The following is a 16,033-nucleotide window of genomic DNA, read 5'->3' on the forward strand; positions in this document are numbered from 1 at the left end:
CGCAGCACTGACCTCCAGTGTGAGATGAAATGTAGCAGGGAAAGTGACCCAGCCCATCCCAGCCTCTTAGCAAGTGGCACAGCCTGCAACCTGGAACCAGGTCGGCTTCTCCAATTCCAGGCCCGCAGCCCTTTCCCTTTCTTCTCAAACCTCACATCTTCAGTGTCCTGCTCGAACCTGAAGTGCCAATCCATTTCATCTCTCCACCTCACTTTTGGGCAGGCAACCTCAGGGTCCTTTACACCCCACTGACTACCAAAGCCCAGGCCAGGATTTGGGCTCATAGGCATGAACCTTGGAGGACAGGCCAGGGCCTGAGTCATCTGGCCCAGCCACTCCCTGCAAACTTATCTTGCTGCCACTCCTCAGGCTCAGCATGAGCCTGGCTGGCCGACTCTGGCCACCTGGTGCCCCAGCTGCCTTCCTCCACAGCCACTGTGTGCACTGGTGGGGGATCTACCTGCAGCTTCACTCACCCCCACTCATCAGCAGACCTGGCAGGGTCTGTCTGGACCCTGCAGGCCACTGTAGAGTCCTCTGCTATATTCCTGCAGGACTGGTGGGTGATATTTCTCCCAGGTAATAACTTGTAATGACACATTGGCCTGACTCTGTGCTCATCTCTCTCAGTTGACCTCAAGGCTGCTTTAGAGATGAGGTCCTGGCTCTGTTCCTCATCCTCATGCCTCAGTCCCCAGGGTTCCGTGGCTACCAATAAACATAAACATGCACAGACAGACTGATTTGCCAGAAGCATGACCCACTGTCACCTTAAAACTCATCCATAGTGAAATTATACTTTGTTCAGATGACAGACATTCCCACCGACCTGCCAGCCTTCTGGATGACATTAAAGACCTCACTGTACTCCTACAACTCTGCCTCCCCTTGGGGGAGCAGGTCTTTTGTTAATCCCCTACCTGCTCCTGTCTCAGTCTCCCCCCTCCAATAGATGCACTGATGGTGGTGGGAAATGTGCCTTCCAACTAATACCTCTTTCTCACTTCCAGTGTATGTGTTGCCCCAATTGTAACACATCAGTCCATACTGGCTGTCAGCAAATGGGTGCCACATTTTTTAAAATATTTATTTTTTATGTGATGCTGAGGGTGGAACCCAGTGCCTCCCATGTATGTGCTAGGCATGCGCTCTACCATTGTACAACCTCAGTCCCAGTGCCATATTTTTTAAACCTTCAGAATTGTTGCTGGGTTGTAGACCTATCATCATTATGTGCATCTATTCAGGTATCTCCTCTTCAATGGTTTCATTTCTTTATCATTAGATAATTCAAAGAAGATAGAAAAACTAAAGTTGGTGGAAAGAAGATTAAGAAAAATGAGCATACTATATAAAGAAAAAGATTTAAATAATGACTATGCTATAGGAAGACCATGGAGTGGATCAGCAATAAAGAGAGGAAGGAGCTCAGTTATTCTTCAAATCTCCTGACCCTGGAAACATTAGTACCTGCTCCACTGGGAAGGTGCACAGCCTGGAGAGAAAGGTTCAGCTGGGCTCACCCTTAGGCAAATATGTGCCACCGTGTTGAGTTCACCTGGAATATCCTGAAGACCACAGAACCTGGCTACAATCAGCTAATCCCCTTCATTGATGCACTTCAGATTACTTTTGTTGTTGTTGTTGTTGTTGTTTTGGGGTTTTTTGTTTGTTTTTTTTTAATGTTTATTTTTTTAATTATAGGTGGACACAATATCTTTATTTTATTTTATGTGGTGCTGAGGATTGAACCCAGTGCCTCCCGCATGCTAGGGGAGCGCTCTACCTCTGAGCCACAACCCCAGCCCTTACTTTGTAAAATTTTGTAAAACTTTGGACTTTTGAACTTTTGAGATAAGTAGTCAAATCTCCATAATGTCTCCCTTTCAGATGACTTAAATGTTGCATTACATCAAAGAACTCAAATAAGAATGTTCCCTGGAAGGAAGAGTGAGGAAGAGAGAAAGAGCTCAGCTTCCTAGGAGGTGAGGATTACTTGAATGTCAATTTCACTCCTGTGGTTGACGGTGTCTGAGTTGTAAATCATCAGCAGAAGTGGTTAATTAAGACTCTTGAACCCCAGCCAGCGATAACCCATCCTGGCCATGAGCCCTTCTCTTGGTTCCAGGCGACAGAGGAGATAACCGGCGCCGCGGGGCAGCGGCAGCCACGCGGCCAGGCGAGGCCAGTACCATGGCCTCCGGGACGCCCGGGGAGCGGCTCCGGGAGGAGGCCCGGTGCTCCGTGTGCCTGGATTTCCTGCAGGACCCCATCAGCGTGGACTGCGGCCACAGCTTCTGCCTCCGGTGCATCTCGGAGTTTTGCGAGAAGTCGGACAGCGCGCAGGGCGACGTGTACGCCTGTCCTCAGTGCCGCGGCCCCTTCAGGCCCGAGAACTTTCGGCCCAACCGGCAGCTGGCCAGCCTGGTGGACAGCGTGCGGCAGCTCGGGATGGGCGCGGAGCCCGCGGGGGCGCGCCAGTGCGCGCGGCACGGCGAGGACCTGAGCCGCTTCTGCGAGGAGGACCAGGCACTCCTGTGCTGGGTCTGCGACACCACGCCCGAGCACCAGGGCCACCACACGGCGCCGCTGCGGGAGGCCGCCAGGAGCTACCAGGTGAGCGCGGGAGCCCGGGGTGCCGAGCTGGGCCGCGGGCCGCTCGTGTCGGGCGGAAGGCACCGGGGCACCGAGCCCCGGACCGCCGGGTCGTCCTGCCTCTGCTCTGGCTAGCCAGCGCGGGACCGACTGCCAAGCGAGCGCAGGACCCTCGGTCCCTGGCTTTCAAGCTGGTCTTTTTCTTCCCGATCCCGAGCCGGCGGACTGTGCAGTGAGTCTCGGTGACAGCCTTGCACCTCTGTCGTACTCGCTTCCACTGACGGGATTCCTAGGGCGCGGCATTTGCCTGGTATCCGTCTAGGTCCCTTAACACGGGCACCAAGGCCACCCTCTGGCTGAGGAATAGTGTCTGCTCGTGCCTGGACTGTCTGGGTCCCCTGAAGTAGGGGGCCACTCGACTCCACACGAAGGTCTGGGAACCGAGGACTTGAGCATTCCCCTGAGGAGGTGCTTGACCCCGAGAGCACTCCGAGGGACTCTGCCCAGGTGTCTTCCCACAGGTGCCCTCGGGTCCTGGGACATACTCTAAACACGTGTCTGTCCCCAGCATCTGGAACAGCTGCTAGCACAGAAGAGGTCAAGGCTGTCTTTTTAATCTACTGGCACAGTTAGCCAAAGCACTCTGTCACACTGGAATAAGTTCCAAGTACCAGCTTTCTTAAAACGTTCATTTATTTATTCTGTTTGTTTAAGTTAAGAACTGGGGTATTTGCCAGTCAACATTCATCTGGACAATCTTGGAAATTTCTCTCTTGATTTTTCCTCTTGATTTCTATTATCCTCTACAAAGTACAGGTATAGGTGCTCTCTAGCCTACCTGAAAAGTCAAGTATGCTCCTGTCTGTCTAAATCCCCAAGGTACCATAGAGAACATGGCTGCTGTGATATCGCTAAAGACGTTCTGTTTTCAGTAGTCAACTAGATAAAAAATACGTACCATCCAAACTCCTTGGCCTGTCAATCACGACTTTCTAGATTCTGAAGTTCCCTTCCTTCTGCTCTTATCCAAGCCAAACAAGGGACCCAGCAAAATTAGCCTAGTCACTCTTGTCCCCAAACATGCCTCTTATTTCACCTCCTTGCTTTTGCTCAGTGTCTTTGGTCCCAGGGAGCTTTCCTCCATCTACAAGTGAGAATGGCTCTATTCCTTACAAACACCAAACATATGCCTCTTTTTATTCTGATGCCACCATGAATTCTAATGTTACTTTATGCGTACTTTATATAGAGTATTATAATATTTTAAAGTGAATGATATATATGCAAGATTTATTGAATAAGTTTGGAGGTAGAATTTGTATTATTTTCTACTAAAAACATATTTCTATATGTGTCTTTATGGGTGCTTCCTGTTTTAAAAAAGGCATGTATTTGCTTCTTGGAAGGGTCTTATCATTGAACAAAGATCTAATTTCTGGGTTTTTGTTTGTTTAATTGTTTGGTAGGCTTTTTTATACTTTTTTTCCTCCTTTTAAGATGTACAGAATATTGTGTTTTCACTTAAGTATTTTATTTTATTTATTAATTTACTTATTGACACCAAGGATTGAACCCTGGGGCTTTACCACTGAGCCACATCCTCAGACTTTTTATTTTTTATTTTTTTATTTTGAGATAGGGTCTCACAAGTTGCTTAGGGCGGTGTTAAGTTGCTGAGGCTGACCTTGAACTTGATATTCTTCTGTCTCACCCTCCAAGTTGCTGAGATTATGGGCATGTACCACCGCACTTGACTTCATTTAACATATTTTAACCAACAAGATTTATTTTTGGTGAAATATCATGACTTATAGTATTAATTACAAACACTTGATTCTCATCGTAATTAATAAGAAATTGTATCACTCTTCAACCTAGCACCAATAGATGACATTTCACCTAATAATGTCTTCATTTCCCTCCATCTATTTTTTACATATTCATTATAAGCATTTTTTTTCAAAATTGGCACTGTTATAAAATGTACTTATTTGACATTGTAATTCTATTTCTTGTCATTAAGTTTCCTATCATGTTAATGTAAAGTGTTTTGCCACTCATTTTAGTCATTGTAGTTTTACTATCATAATGGTGCAAGGAACACAATTTTAGATATATCTTTGCAACTGGTATTAACTGAGTTACCAGCGAAGGTGTCCACTGCATTCTGGGGAGTTTTCCAGTTGATCCTGCAGGTCCTCACAGTCTGCTCCACACAGGTGAAGCTGCAGATGGCACTGGAGCTGGTGAGGAAGGAGATGGAGGAGGCCCTGATGCAGGAAGCCAACGTGGGGAGGAAGACTGTGCTGTGGAAGGTAGGGGGCCTTGGGCCTGGGGAGCTGCAGGCACCACCCTCTTCCTGAGTCTCCATTCTCCAGCGAGCTTGCCATTTACTTAGGTGCTCCATAGAAACATCTCATGGCCATCCTGAATTGTCCCAGACCCCAAATGACATTGTTCATTTTTGTTTTTACCTCTGTCGGCAGGACCCTATTCCAGATTATAAATAGCTTTACTCTCTTGATCTTACTGTGAAACTCACTGCTGGGGTGGGTGCCACCACCTGCTACTGTAGTGTCAAACTGTATTCGTCAGACAGTTAAACAGTGAATGCCACAGGCTTGGTGACAGATGTGGTGCAGTTCCCAGGGACCATCTATACAGGGAGGGACTGGAGCCTTCAGCCTCCTAGGGTCATCCATCCACGGTTCCCTCTTTCTGGACCTCAGCAGCCCCTCCCCCCTTGTTTTTCTCCTACATTTCATTTGCACACAGAGGCTGTGAACCTAGGCCACAATGCCCTCCTCTCCAGTTCCACAGCTGGAGAAGCTTTGGGTCACCATGCTTGCTGCTGCCATTCATGGCAGAGGCTAGAATGTTGCTCTGCCCCCTACAGTGCCCAGAGCAGCAACTGCACCCATCACCAGTGAATTGTAGGTCAAACCTGCCACAGTGCCAAGGCTGTGAACCACATATAGTGCATGGGTGGATGGGTTTATTAGGTACAGAGCACAGTATACAACATGATCAGATATATTTTATAGAATATTCCTCTTCTTTCTCCTCCAAATCACCCTGCTAGAATCATTCTTTATATTATTTTCTTCCTCAAAAATTTAGTTTGATACACTGTCTTCATACAGATATTTTCATAAGGACCTCCATTTATTGATTGATTGATTGGTTGGTTGATTGATTGTGCTGGGCATTGAACCCAAGGTGCTCTGCAATTGAGCTACATCCATAGCCCTTTTTACTTTTTATTTTGAAACAGGTCCCACTAAGCTGTAGAAGGTGGCCTCAAACTTATGATCCTCCAGCCTCAGTGAGTCACTGGAATTACAGGGCACCACTGTACCTGGCTCACAAGGACCATTTTTGTTACATTTTTCTTATGAAATAAGTCTTATCTTCTATTGCTATGTCTAGTAAAGGTAAAGTTAAGCACTGATTCACAATCTTTATTATTTAAAGGTAATAATATTTAATTTTTTAAAATATTGGCCTGACCACAGATTTATGAAATCAGGAACCCAAGTGCAAGATCTGAATTCCCGCATTTTAAAACCTCCAATGCATGTCATAACATAGACATGATGCTAAGATATCTCATTCAGAGGCAAGTAGCCATGTCTGAACTTCTTGGTCGTTCATGTTCACTTGAGCCAGAACCATCAGGCACAGGCTTGATGGAAAGGAGCTCTAAGTTCTGCAGCAGCACTTCTTTTTCTTCACATCCAGAGGAGATTGTGGCACTCAAGAGGGTGACGTGAAGGAAGCTGGGCTGCCGCTGCCCCTCCACCCTGTAATCCCTGGTGCACCCCTGGACTCCCCTCCCTGTGGCAGTGCTCAGCCCTCTCTCCAGCAGCCTGCCCTGGGAGATAGTGTGCATTTCTATGAGCCATGCCTCTCAGGAAGCAGAATGTGGAATGCAGAGTCAGTGTCCCTGAGGAGGAGGCCAAGAGTGTATGAATCAGTGATTTAGAAAACAGTAAAGGAGGTAGGAATGCAAAATGGGAAGAAGGAAGTGGGAGACCTAGGCACTGTGGCCAGTGGGGCCCTCAGCTCCTTGTGTGTGTGTGTGGGGGGGGCAGGCATTGCCCCTGCAGGCTGTCACTTAACAGCACTCATCCTCTGCAGTGGATGGCGGCAGCAGGTGGCACCTCCCCTAGAGGGGTGATCCAAAGTACCTCCAGACATTTGGGGAGAATTATTATTTGGATACAAATATATATATGCATATATATATATATATATATATATATATATATATATATATCTTTTATAATAATTTTGATGATAATTTATGTCTTACAATTAAACCAAGAAACTATCAGGTTTAAAAACAAAACGGACAACCCAAGGTGCAGATGCTTTGGGAGGGTGACTTGCCGCTCATGCTCAGTTTAAAGCTGGTTTTCTAGCTACTAATTTCAAGAGAATAACATTTAGATGCGATCCCCTGCACACAGTGTGATCCTTAGGTTCAGTCAGACATCGCCCTGTGAGGGCCAGGTGTGCCTCAGGGGCAGAGCTTGCCCAGCCTGAGTGAAGCCAGGGGCTCCGTCCTCAGCACCAGGAAAGCAACAACAAGAGCCGTGATGGGAGATTTGGGTAGGGGCTGGTGTAATACCCTGGAGTGAGTGGCCTGTGTGGCAGTTAGTTCTTCTGGGCTCTGCAGAGGACACGGCCTTGTGCTGGTTTCTTGCTTCTCCTGGGACAAGAGAACATCTGTGTGTTCTCCTGTCACGTTGTCCCTCACAGCCCAGGCCTTCTGCTCTTCCTGGCCACCCATCCAGCAGCAGAGCCAGCCCTCTGCTGTGGGGCCACACAGGCTCACGGAGGTGCCCAGATGATCCCCATGCTTCTCTTTCTGCTGCATTTGACTCGTGATATTGAAATCCACGTGTCGAAGGCCTTGCCTCCGGCCCTGCAGCACAAGGGGGCCCACAGCCACAGTCTTCCCAGACTCTGAGCTTGAAAACCCCACCGGCCACCTCTCCTGTTCCCAGCCTCCAGTTTCTGAGGTCCTCCCCAGAAGTGCAGAGTGTGTGGGGGGGTGGGTTCAGGGGTGGGAGGTGATGCGGGACGTCCCTTCTCTCTCTGCCCATCCCACACTTAAGGCAGGTCCCGCACACCTTGCCCCAGCCCTGATGGGGTCTCCTGTTGCTCCAGGAGAAGGTGGAGATGCAGAGGCAGCGCTTCAGGTTGGAGTTTGAGAAGCATCGCGGCTTTCTGGCCCTTGAAGAGCAGCTGCAGCTGCGGAGGCTGGAGGAGGAGGAGAGAGTCACCCTGCAGAGACTGCGGGACAGTAAGGACCAGCTGGCCCAGCACAGCAAGGCCCTCAAGGAGCTGGCAGAGGAGCTGGAGGAGAGGTGCCAGCGCCCAGCCCTGGGGCTGCTGGAGGTGAGGCGGCCTCAGGAGGCCAGGCCCACAGAGGCTGAGGGGATGGGGACAAGCCTTGGCATGGGACACGAAGGCACCCAGCTCTCTAGGACAGAGCTCAGCAGTGCTTCCTTAGAAGGCATCTTACGACCGAATACTGGGCCCTGAGTCAGGAGGCACCCAGAGGACCATTTAGCTCATGCAAAAGACAAAAACTTCAATAGGTGATGAGATAAAATTAATTATTTATGGAATCGTGAACAGCTGGGGCAAGGACAAGCTGCACCATTCTGGCTGAGAAACCGTCTTTTATCAAAGATGATATTGCTGATTTTCATGAATGTTCAACCCCCAAAGCCTCTGGCAGCCCATTTCATGGAAAATAGCCAGAAGTATGAGCAGTGCTTCACCTAGTCCAGCTTGAAATTCCTGTGTTAAGTCCTAAGGGGAGTGTATGGTGGGAGTGTATGGACTCCCATGCAGATTTCTCAATCTTTTGGGACTTCAGAGCAGCCTTTTAAAAGTTTTAATTGGAGACAGGGTCTCACTCAGAGGCCCAGGCTGGCCTTGAACCACCCCCTCCTGCCCCAGCCTCCCCAGGGTCTGGGGTCACAGACACAGCTGTTCCGCCCCACAGGTGTTGTTCACAGGGCCGCCTGCAAGAGAAAGTCATTCACCTGGTACTTTTCTCTGTACCTTGCCCCAGTGACAGACAAGGATTCTAACCTAAAAGAGAGTGCAGATCCCCACTGAGCAGCTGGCCCACAGTGTCCCAACTGACTAGCCTCTGGACACTGCAAGTTCCAGGCACATAAACCCAGTCGCTGTCCTGGGACATTTGCAAACACAGTTGTCAATATTGTGTCATCTGATGGGGAATCATTAAGTAACTGCATGAAACGCTTTTATCTACCAAGCACTTTATTTAATCTGCCCATTCTATCTTCATTCCCATTACTAATGTCTTGGCTGTGCTCATTTCCTAATGAGTAAACAGAGAGCCAGAAAGAAATTAATTTTTCAAGTATAGGTGGCAAGTAAGCACAGGAACGTTGGCATTTTCAAAAATAATATTCACTGCATTATCTCAGATAAATCTCATTTAAAATGAGTATTTCTTTGCACCATATAAATGTTAAAATGATTTATAGTACAAATCATAGTAAGAATAGACTCTTACATAATTTTTGTCTGTGTCCTCTCTCTTTCTTCTCTGATACCAATGATCTTCATTTTACCCCACTGGCCAAGACCCAGGCCGATCACGTCCATAAAGGACAAGTCAAATGGTTTCCCTGCATTCATGCCTTGTTGAAATTTGTCCGACTGTTGACCACTTTTAGGGAAGAAGACAAGTGTGTTGGAGGTGACCTTTTTGTTACCCGCTTTGAGATACACTGTTGCTGGATAGTAGTGACTTCCTTTCTTATCTCCTTAGACAGTTAGTAGCTTTGTCTGTTGGTTCAGAAAATTCGAATTTGAGGATGACTTTTTCTGGAGTACTGGGACAGAACACAGGGCCCTGTTCAAGTCAGGCAAGCCCTCGACCATGAGCGATATGCCCAGTCCCAGGATCTATGCCATACTTATATAAGTTCCTTGAGTAAATTCCGAAAACATGTAGGATTTTTACCCTAATCCCATCTGTATAAAGTGCAGAATGTAACTGTTAAAATAGCCCAACAACCAGAGCTATCAGTTGACAATCCATAGTTGATGGATAGGTTTCATGGGAATTAATATAAACTTTGTGTAGTCTGACTCAGTTCTAATTATATGCCTGATTTTTAAATTTGAGAGTCATGTGAGAATTCAATTGTAGCCTTTTTTGCCTTTAATTAACAGAGATTCACTGTCGCCTGCAGTCTTATGTTGCTTGTTAATTATTTCCAGTACATTTTAAAGACATTTTCGTGGTGTGTCCCCAGTCAACTGTGGGAAGCACTTACACCTGCTTGTGTCTCTTACTTCCAGGGTGTGCAAGGAGCCCTGAGCCGGTAAGTGTACTTTCCGCTCCAGTGAGGGAGCGGGGGAGGCGGAGAGGGCTGGTGTGGCCATGCTGACATTTCCGGGTTCTCTGCTCTTCTCAGAAGTAAGGCTGTCATGCCTCTGGAACCAGAAACCATCCCCATGGAGCTGAAGACCCCATGTCGCATCCCTGGCATGCGGGAAATGTTGAGGAGATTCCAAGGTGGGTGGAGCCCCCGAGCCTGGGAACTGATGCTGAGAGTGTGGGGCTTATTGCTGCCCTTACTGCCCTGGCCTTGGCCACAGCAGAGCAGCCACAGCAGAGCCTCAGGTCTCTGAGACTCACTGTGTGAGTGTGCTTTCATATGCGAGTGAGCTCTCAGGTTGTTGCCTTGTCGCGGCCTCTCACCTGGGGCCCAGCCTGGCAGACCTCCAGCTCCTTCCTGGGGCACAGTGCGTCAGCCCTGCCCAGCAGAATATGTGGGTGTCTCCCTCGAGGAGTCGGTCAGTTCTCTGGGGTTGCCCCGCTGGCTCCCACTCACTCTATTCTGACACTGTCCACCTGCAGACATCATCGAATCCCACAGGTTGAGGGCCTGGTCCCACAAGGCTGTGCCCTGCTTCAGGAGCAAGGAACAAGCAGGCTGTGGCTTGTGCCTCTGACCAGCCAACTGCAAAGCAGCTTTCCCGGGACCCGCTCTATGAGCGTGGTTTGTTTGCTAGAGCAGCCCCCAGAACTCAGACCCTACTCACACTTGGTCAGTTATTGTACAGGATGTTGCAGAGGATGGGGACCAGCAGCCGGGTGGAGGAAACCAACAGGGTTGGTGTGGGGAGGGGCAACACGCCCTCTCTGGGTGCTCCTTGCAGGATCTCCTTGTGTGCTGCCACTGGCAAGCTCCGTCTTTGGGTTTATGGAGGCTTCATTCAGCAGGCATGACCAAAGACACCACTGGCCACTGCTGGCCCCTGGAGCTTCAGCCCCCACTCTCTTCCCAGAGGTAGGGGGATGTTGGACTGAAGGTTCTATCCCTTTAATCCCAAGGGGATTCTCTGGAAACCAGTCCCCATCCTGAGGTCATCTAGGCCACCAAGCACCAGCCATCTCACTAGCATGCAAAAGAGTCCCTTGTCTCAGGACTTTTGGGAACTGGTGTGTCAGGACCTGGGACATAGACCAAAAATACACTGCACTCTCTCACCATGACTCATGCACTGCCCTTGGCCTTCCTGAGAATTTCAGTGTCAGGCTGTGAAGGGGTGGAGCAGTGCACCTGCCTGCAGGAAGGGGGAGGGGACATTTGTGCACAATCCGAGCGGATGCCAGTCAGGGACACCCAGAGGGTCTGCACGAAATGGCTTTGTTCACCCAATCATGTTGTTCTTTAAAATGGTGATGATTCAATATTTTTACTATTTCCTTTTAAAATTTACTTTGCACCACATAATACAAACTGTGGCTTCCCAGGGACAGTCTTGTCCTGTAATGAGAAAACCTACCTCAGTTGTAGCACCCAGTGACCCCCCTGTTTGGTGGATAGGTGAACATACACTAGCCATGTGACTTGGTGAGGGCCTTCGAAGCACACCCCCAGACTCTGTCATCTCCTATGCTTTTCCTTTTTACTGAATGAAATAGTTAGTGAATGAATCCAGCCCATGCTGCCTAGTTTATGCTGCCCTTTCTACTAGTGGAGTGAATCATTGAAGAACAAAAGCAAATCAAATGTGCTATGACCCATGATTCACGGTGCAAATACTGACTTCAGTCACTCAGGCACACGGCTGTGTGGAGAGGACACGGGCTTCTGTAGAGTGTGATGAGGGTGGCCAGAGGCTCCAAGTTTGAACTAGATGAGGGGAAACAGTGACGTCCACTAATTTCTACAATTGATGCATGTTAATAATTATAATAATAGAAAGAAAAAGCTGCCCGACAGGGAGAGGAGCAGAGCGTCAGGCAGCAGGAAGTGCGGCAGGTGTGCTGGGACTGTGAGGACAGGATGGTGAGGGCAGCCCAGGGGGAGGGCGAGGAGGACAAGGCAGCAGGGCTGGAGAGGTGGGCTTGCTTCTGTGAGCAGCACTCAGTGGGAGAGCACAGGGTGTTCCTGGGCAGGACTGGCCTTGTGTGCACATCATCCAGGTGCTTTATTGTGATGAATTAAAGATGCCAAGACAGCAGCTGGTGTCCTTTGTCACTGTTCATTGACAGCTGAGTGTAGGTGACCCCCAGTGTTGGTATGAAAGGTGCCAGATGGCCACATCCTTGGCCAGCCATGGAGGCGGAGCTGCCAGATCTGCTCCTGGATGAGCTGTGTTTTGTGGTGAGAGGAGAGTGAGGAGGACCCATGGTCTTGGACCCCAAGAACTGCCACACAAAACAGCTGGTTGTGCTGATGGCCATGCTGCAGGCAAAGCCCAAGAAGGGCGACTGGTTTGGGGGCAGGTTGGCAGATACTTAGCATCCAAAACTGGCCAGGGAGGCAGATGAATTCACAATAAGGACCTTCAGGGGAGAGGCCAGGTTGGCAACATGCACTGCAGTCCGTAGCAGAGGACTGGATTTGACTGGAGAGTTGAGTGAGCCAACCTAGAACCACAGGGCATGGACTGAGAAAGAAGTCCCCAACTTGGCACTGCAACTTTGACCTGGGGCAGTGACGGAGGAGAGGGGAGACCAAGATGGAGGGAAGCATGGGTGCTGGTGAGTCTGGAAAAGAGCAGGAGTCTCTCCAGGACAGTCAGGTCCTCATGGTGCCAACTGACACAGATGTCCCTTCACCACCCTGGTGGCTGCTGGGAAGGTATTACCCTTGACAGCTGGGTTTAGGAGAAAGGAGCAGAGAGAACTAGCCAAAGCTCTTTCACAGATTTCTTTGGCTAACAATGGAGCTGAGCATTGTGCATGTTAAATGAGCCCCACAGTCCCCCCCCCCCACACCGCAGCCACATTCCAGGCTGGTATTTGCTTCCTGTGGAGTTGGGAAATCAGGTACAGTCTTTGAATCTCCTCATCAATATTGTGAGGTGGTAGTAACCACATTAAGGAAGGCTTCCTAGCCGGGTTTGATGGCACATGCCTATAATCCCAGCAGCTGGGGAGGCTGAGGCAGGAGGATCATGAGTTCAAAGCCAGCTTCAGCAATGGCAAGGTGCTAAGCAACTCAGTGAGACCCTGTCTCTAAATAAAATACAAAATAGGACTGGGGATGTGACTGAGCAGTTGAGTGCCCTGAGTTCAAGCCCTGATACCAAAAAAAAAAAAAAAAAAAAAATTAAGAAGAAGGTGGCTTCCTGATTTAACATAGGTCATGAACACACAGAGCCTAGTGATGTGGCCAGTCAGGTTTAGATATCCATAGAAGTTCATGACGTGTGGCTTGAAGATGAATTGGACTAGTACGAGTAGTAACTGTTTTTGCCATGACCTTAAGGTCTATTAATGAATTTACTACCTTTGAGTGCTTATAAGGAAGTACTCTGGTTTTGATGTAGATGCGTTTGCCTACTATGTATGTGAATCAATCCTGCATCAGTCTTGCTGGGACTCCACAGTACATGTTAGATGGTCCTCCTGTTGTGGAATCAATGACTACAAACAGCCACTTTAGACCACACCCACTAGTAAGCTCACAGGTCCAAAGATCAGACTTGCAGGTGGGAGTAGCTGGCTCCTTTGCTTGGGTTAGGGTTTCTGAAGGCCAAAACCAAGGGACTGAGCCTCTCTGAGGAGTCTGGGGAAGGACTTTCCAGCTGGAGTTCCCTGCAGCTGCAAGGCCACGGTCCTTGTTTTTCCTGCAAGCCATTATTTGGGGCCAGTCTGCTTCAGAGTGCTCTCACCTTCCCCTCGTGACCCTTCCCACCTTCCACCCTGGCAAGGCTGTATCAGAGCAAAGTCTTAAGACTCTCTTCTGCCACCATCCTGATAGCTAGAGGACTTTCTAGTTTTAAAGGGCTTGTGGGATTAGATCAGACCCTCCCAGATAGCCTCTGTTGTCCTAGAATGTCATATAATCATGAAGGTAATAACACCAGGGTGTGGAGTCAGGGCATCTAGTGTACAATTCCCCCACCACAGTTACACCATTTTGAAAGTAGTGGATTTCATATTAATGAAATTATCCTATAGGTTTTGAGAAAAACAGTTTATAAATTTCATGCCAAGCTCAGATGATCCTAAGTGCACCCAAGAGCTCTGGGTGCAAATACAAAGTTGCCTTGGACTGGGCGTTTGGCTTCCCAGCAAGCTGACAGCGCTACTGTCCTAATGGCCTGGTTAAGGCCGCCCTGGGCGCCCCAGTAGATCAAAGACGTGCTCAGACCCTGGAGAAAGGCCTATTTCTTGGGGCAGTCTGAGAGAGGGCGTTGCGGATGCTCACCCCCCGGGGCATCTAGTCCTTCCCGTGCATTCACGTGTCCCATCACTCTGTGTGCAGTGGACGTGAAGCTGGACCCCTCCACGGCGCACCCCAGTCTCCTGCTGACAGCCGACCTGCGCAGCGTGCAGGACGGGGAGCTGTGGAGGGACGTGCCCCGCAACCCCGAGCGATTCGACACCTGGCCCTGCATCCTGGGCTTGCAGAGCTTCTCATCAGGGAGACACTACTGGGAGGTGGTGGTGGGAGTGCGGGCCGAGTGGGGCCTGGGCGTCTGTCAGGACTCAGTGCAGAGGAAGGGGGAAGCCACGCCGTCCCCGGAGAATGGCGTCTGGGCCCTGTGGCTGCTGCGCGGCTGCGAGTACATGGTGCTGGCCTCCCCGTCCGTGCCCCTGCTGCAGCTAGAGAGGCCGCGCCGCATCGGGGTCTTCCTGGACTACGAGGCCGGCGAGGTGTCCTTCTACAACATCACGGACGGGTCCTACATCTACAGCTTCAGCCAGGTGTCATCGGGTATCCTCCGGCCCTACTTCTTCGTCTGCGACGAGGCGCCGCTTATCTTGCCACCGATGGCAGAAGCAGAGGCAGAGAACTGGGCGTCCGGGGGCCACCCTGACCCTCCTCTCGTGGGCGACCTTCAGTCCTGAAGTGCTGTGCTCAGGGTCCTCCCGCAGCCAGTCCAAAGGCCCTGGAGAGCGGCGGAGGACCGACATACAGCTTCACCAAGTGCCCAGCTCAGGGCAGCCTCTTACTCGGGCCTGGGGAGGTTCCTTGAAATCCAAGCAGACAGGAGAAGCTGTGTATGCGGGAACGTTGGACCTGGAGGGTCTCCTCAAACTTTTCCCGAATGGCCCCCCACTTACTCGATGGCTTTTCTTTCAAATTAATAGTCTCGTATTAAAGAGTTCTGTATGGTCCTTATAATTTCCATTCTCTTCAGTATCTTCCCATCCCAAGCTGAATCTGGAGGCTGAGAGATGGAAATCCTGCAGGGGGCCCGAGCAGGCTGAGGCTGCTCCCTCCTGGACCCTCCCTCACCTTCCTGGCGGGCTCCTCCTCTGTCTCATTCCTTGCCCTCCCCCCCCTTTTTCTCTGGATACCTCTGGTTGTTTAAAGTTTCATTTCCTTTTACATCAACATATTCAAAATCATCCTTCACAAGTGTGTGTTTCCAGTCACAGTCTTCACTTGCTTTCTGTCTTTATTCTGGGAACAGTTTTTGAGGATCGTGAAATTCATTGCTCCAACCATAACATGGATTTCGATCTTCTCTCTTTATCTCTGCATATGTTTGTAAAAGTAGGAATGCCCTAGAAATTTGATTCAGCTGGTTTTCTTCAGGGTCAGGAGGGACTAAGGAAGGTTTGCACAAGCTTGCCAAAGGGCTGCGCCCATTCATGGGACCAGGGGATAGCTCTTTCCTCCTGCCTGCTCAAGGGACTGGTCCCAGGACCGCAGCAGGGGGTCCTTCACTTGGGGTCTCCTGTGCCTGGAACAATTTACTGCCCTCACAGTATTAGGGTAGGTATTTAAGGTCATGATTGATGTGACTAGTTTAAATTAACTGTGTTTTTTAAATAAAATGGTGATGTTGAAAATGAAATGATAAAAATAACTTATTTTTGAAGTATATTCTGTACCTTTCCAACAAAATCCTTTAAAAGTCATGGAAGACCCCCTATTCTGCCACCTTTGTCTTCATTTTTATC

The 16,033-nt window shown here is 49.4% G+C and overlaps 1 protein-coding gene across 2 annotated transcripts; it reads left to right on the plus strand.

The window, feature by feature from the left end:
* Window positions 1-1,911: 1,911 nt before the first annotated feature.
* On the plus strand, window positions 1,912-15,700 carry LOC308649597 (E3 ubiquitin-protein ligase TRIM58-like). 2 transcript variants are annotated; one of them, XM_081295260.1, is made up of 6 exons: window positions 1,914-2,616; window positions 4,815-4,910; window positions 7,771-8,001; window positions 9,955-9,977; window positions 10,071-10,171; window positions 14,385-15,699. In XM_081295260.1, exons 1-6 carry the CDS (start codon window positions 2,194-2,196, stop codon window positions 14,969-14,971), a joined length of 1,461 nt encoding a protein of 486 aa, XP_081151386.1. In that variant the 5' UTR covers window positions 1,914-2,193; the 3' UTR covers window positions 14,972-15,699. The 2 variants fall into 2 exon arrangements, with proteins under 2 accessions (XP_081151387.1, XP_081151386.1); XM_081295261.1 differs by lacking the exon at window positions 7,771-8,001 and having other exon boundaries at window positions 1,912-2,616; window positions 14,385-15,700.
* The last annotated feature ends 333 nt before the right edge of the window (window positions 15,701-16,033 follow it).

Source organism: Spermophilus citellus, assembly GCF_964194105.1.
Source record: "Spermophilus citellus genome assembly, chromosome: 1".
Taxonomy (NCBI): domain Eukaryota; kingdom Metazoa; phylum Chordata; class Mammalia; order Rodentia; family Sciuridae; genus Spermophilus; species Spermophilus citellus.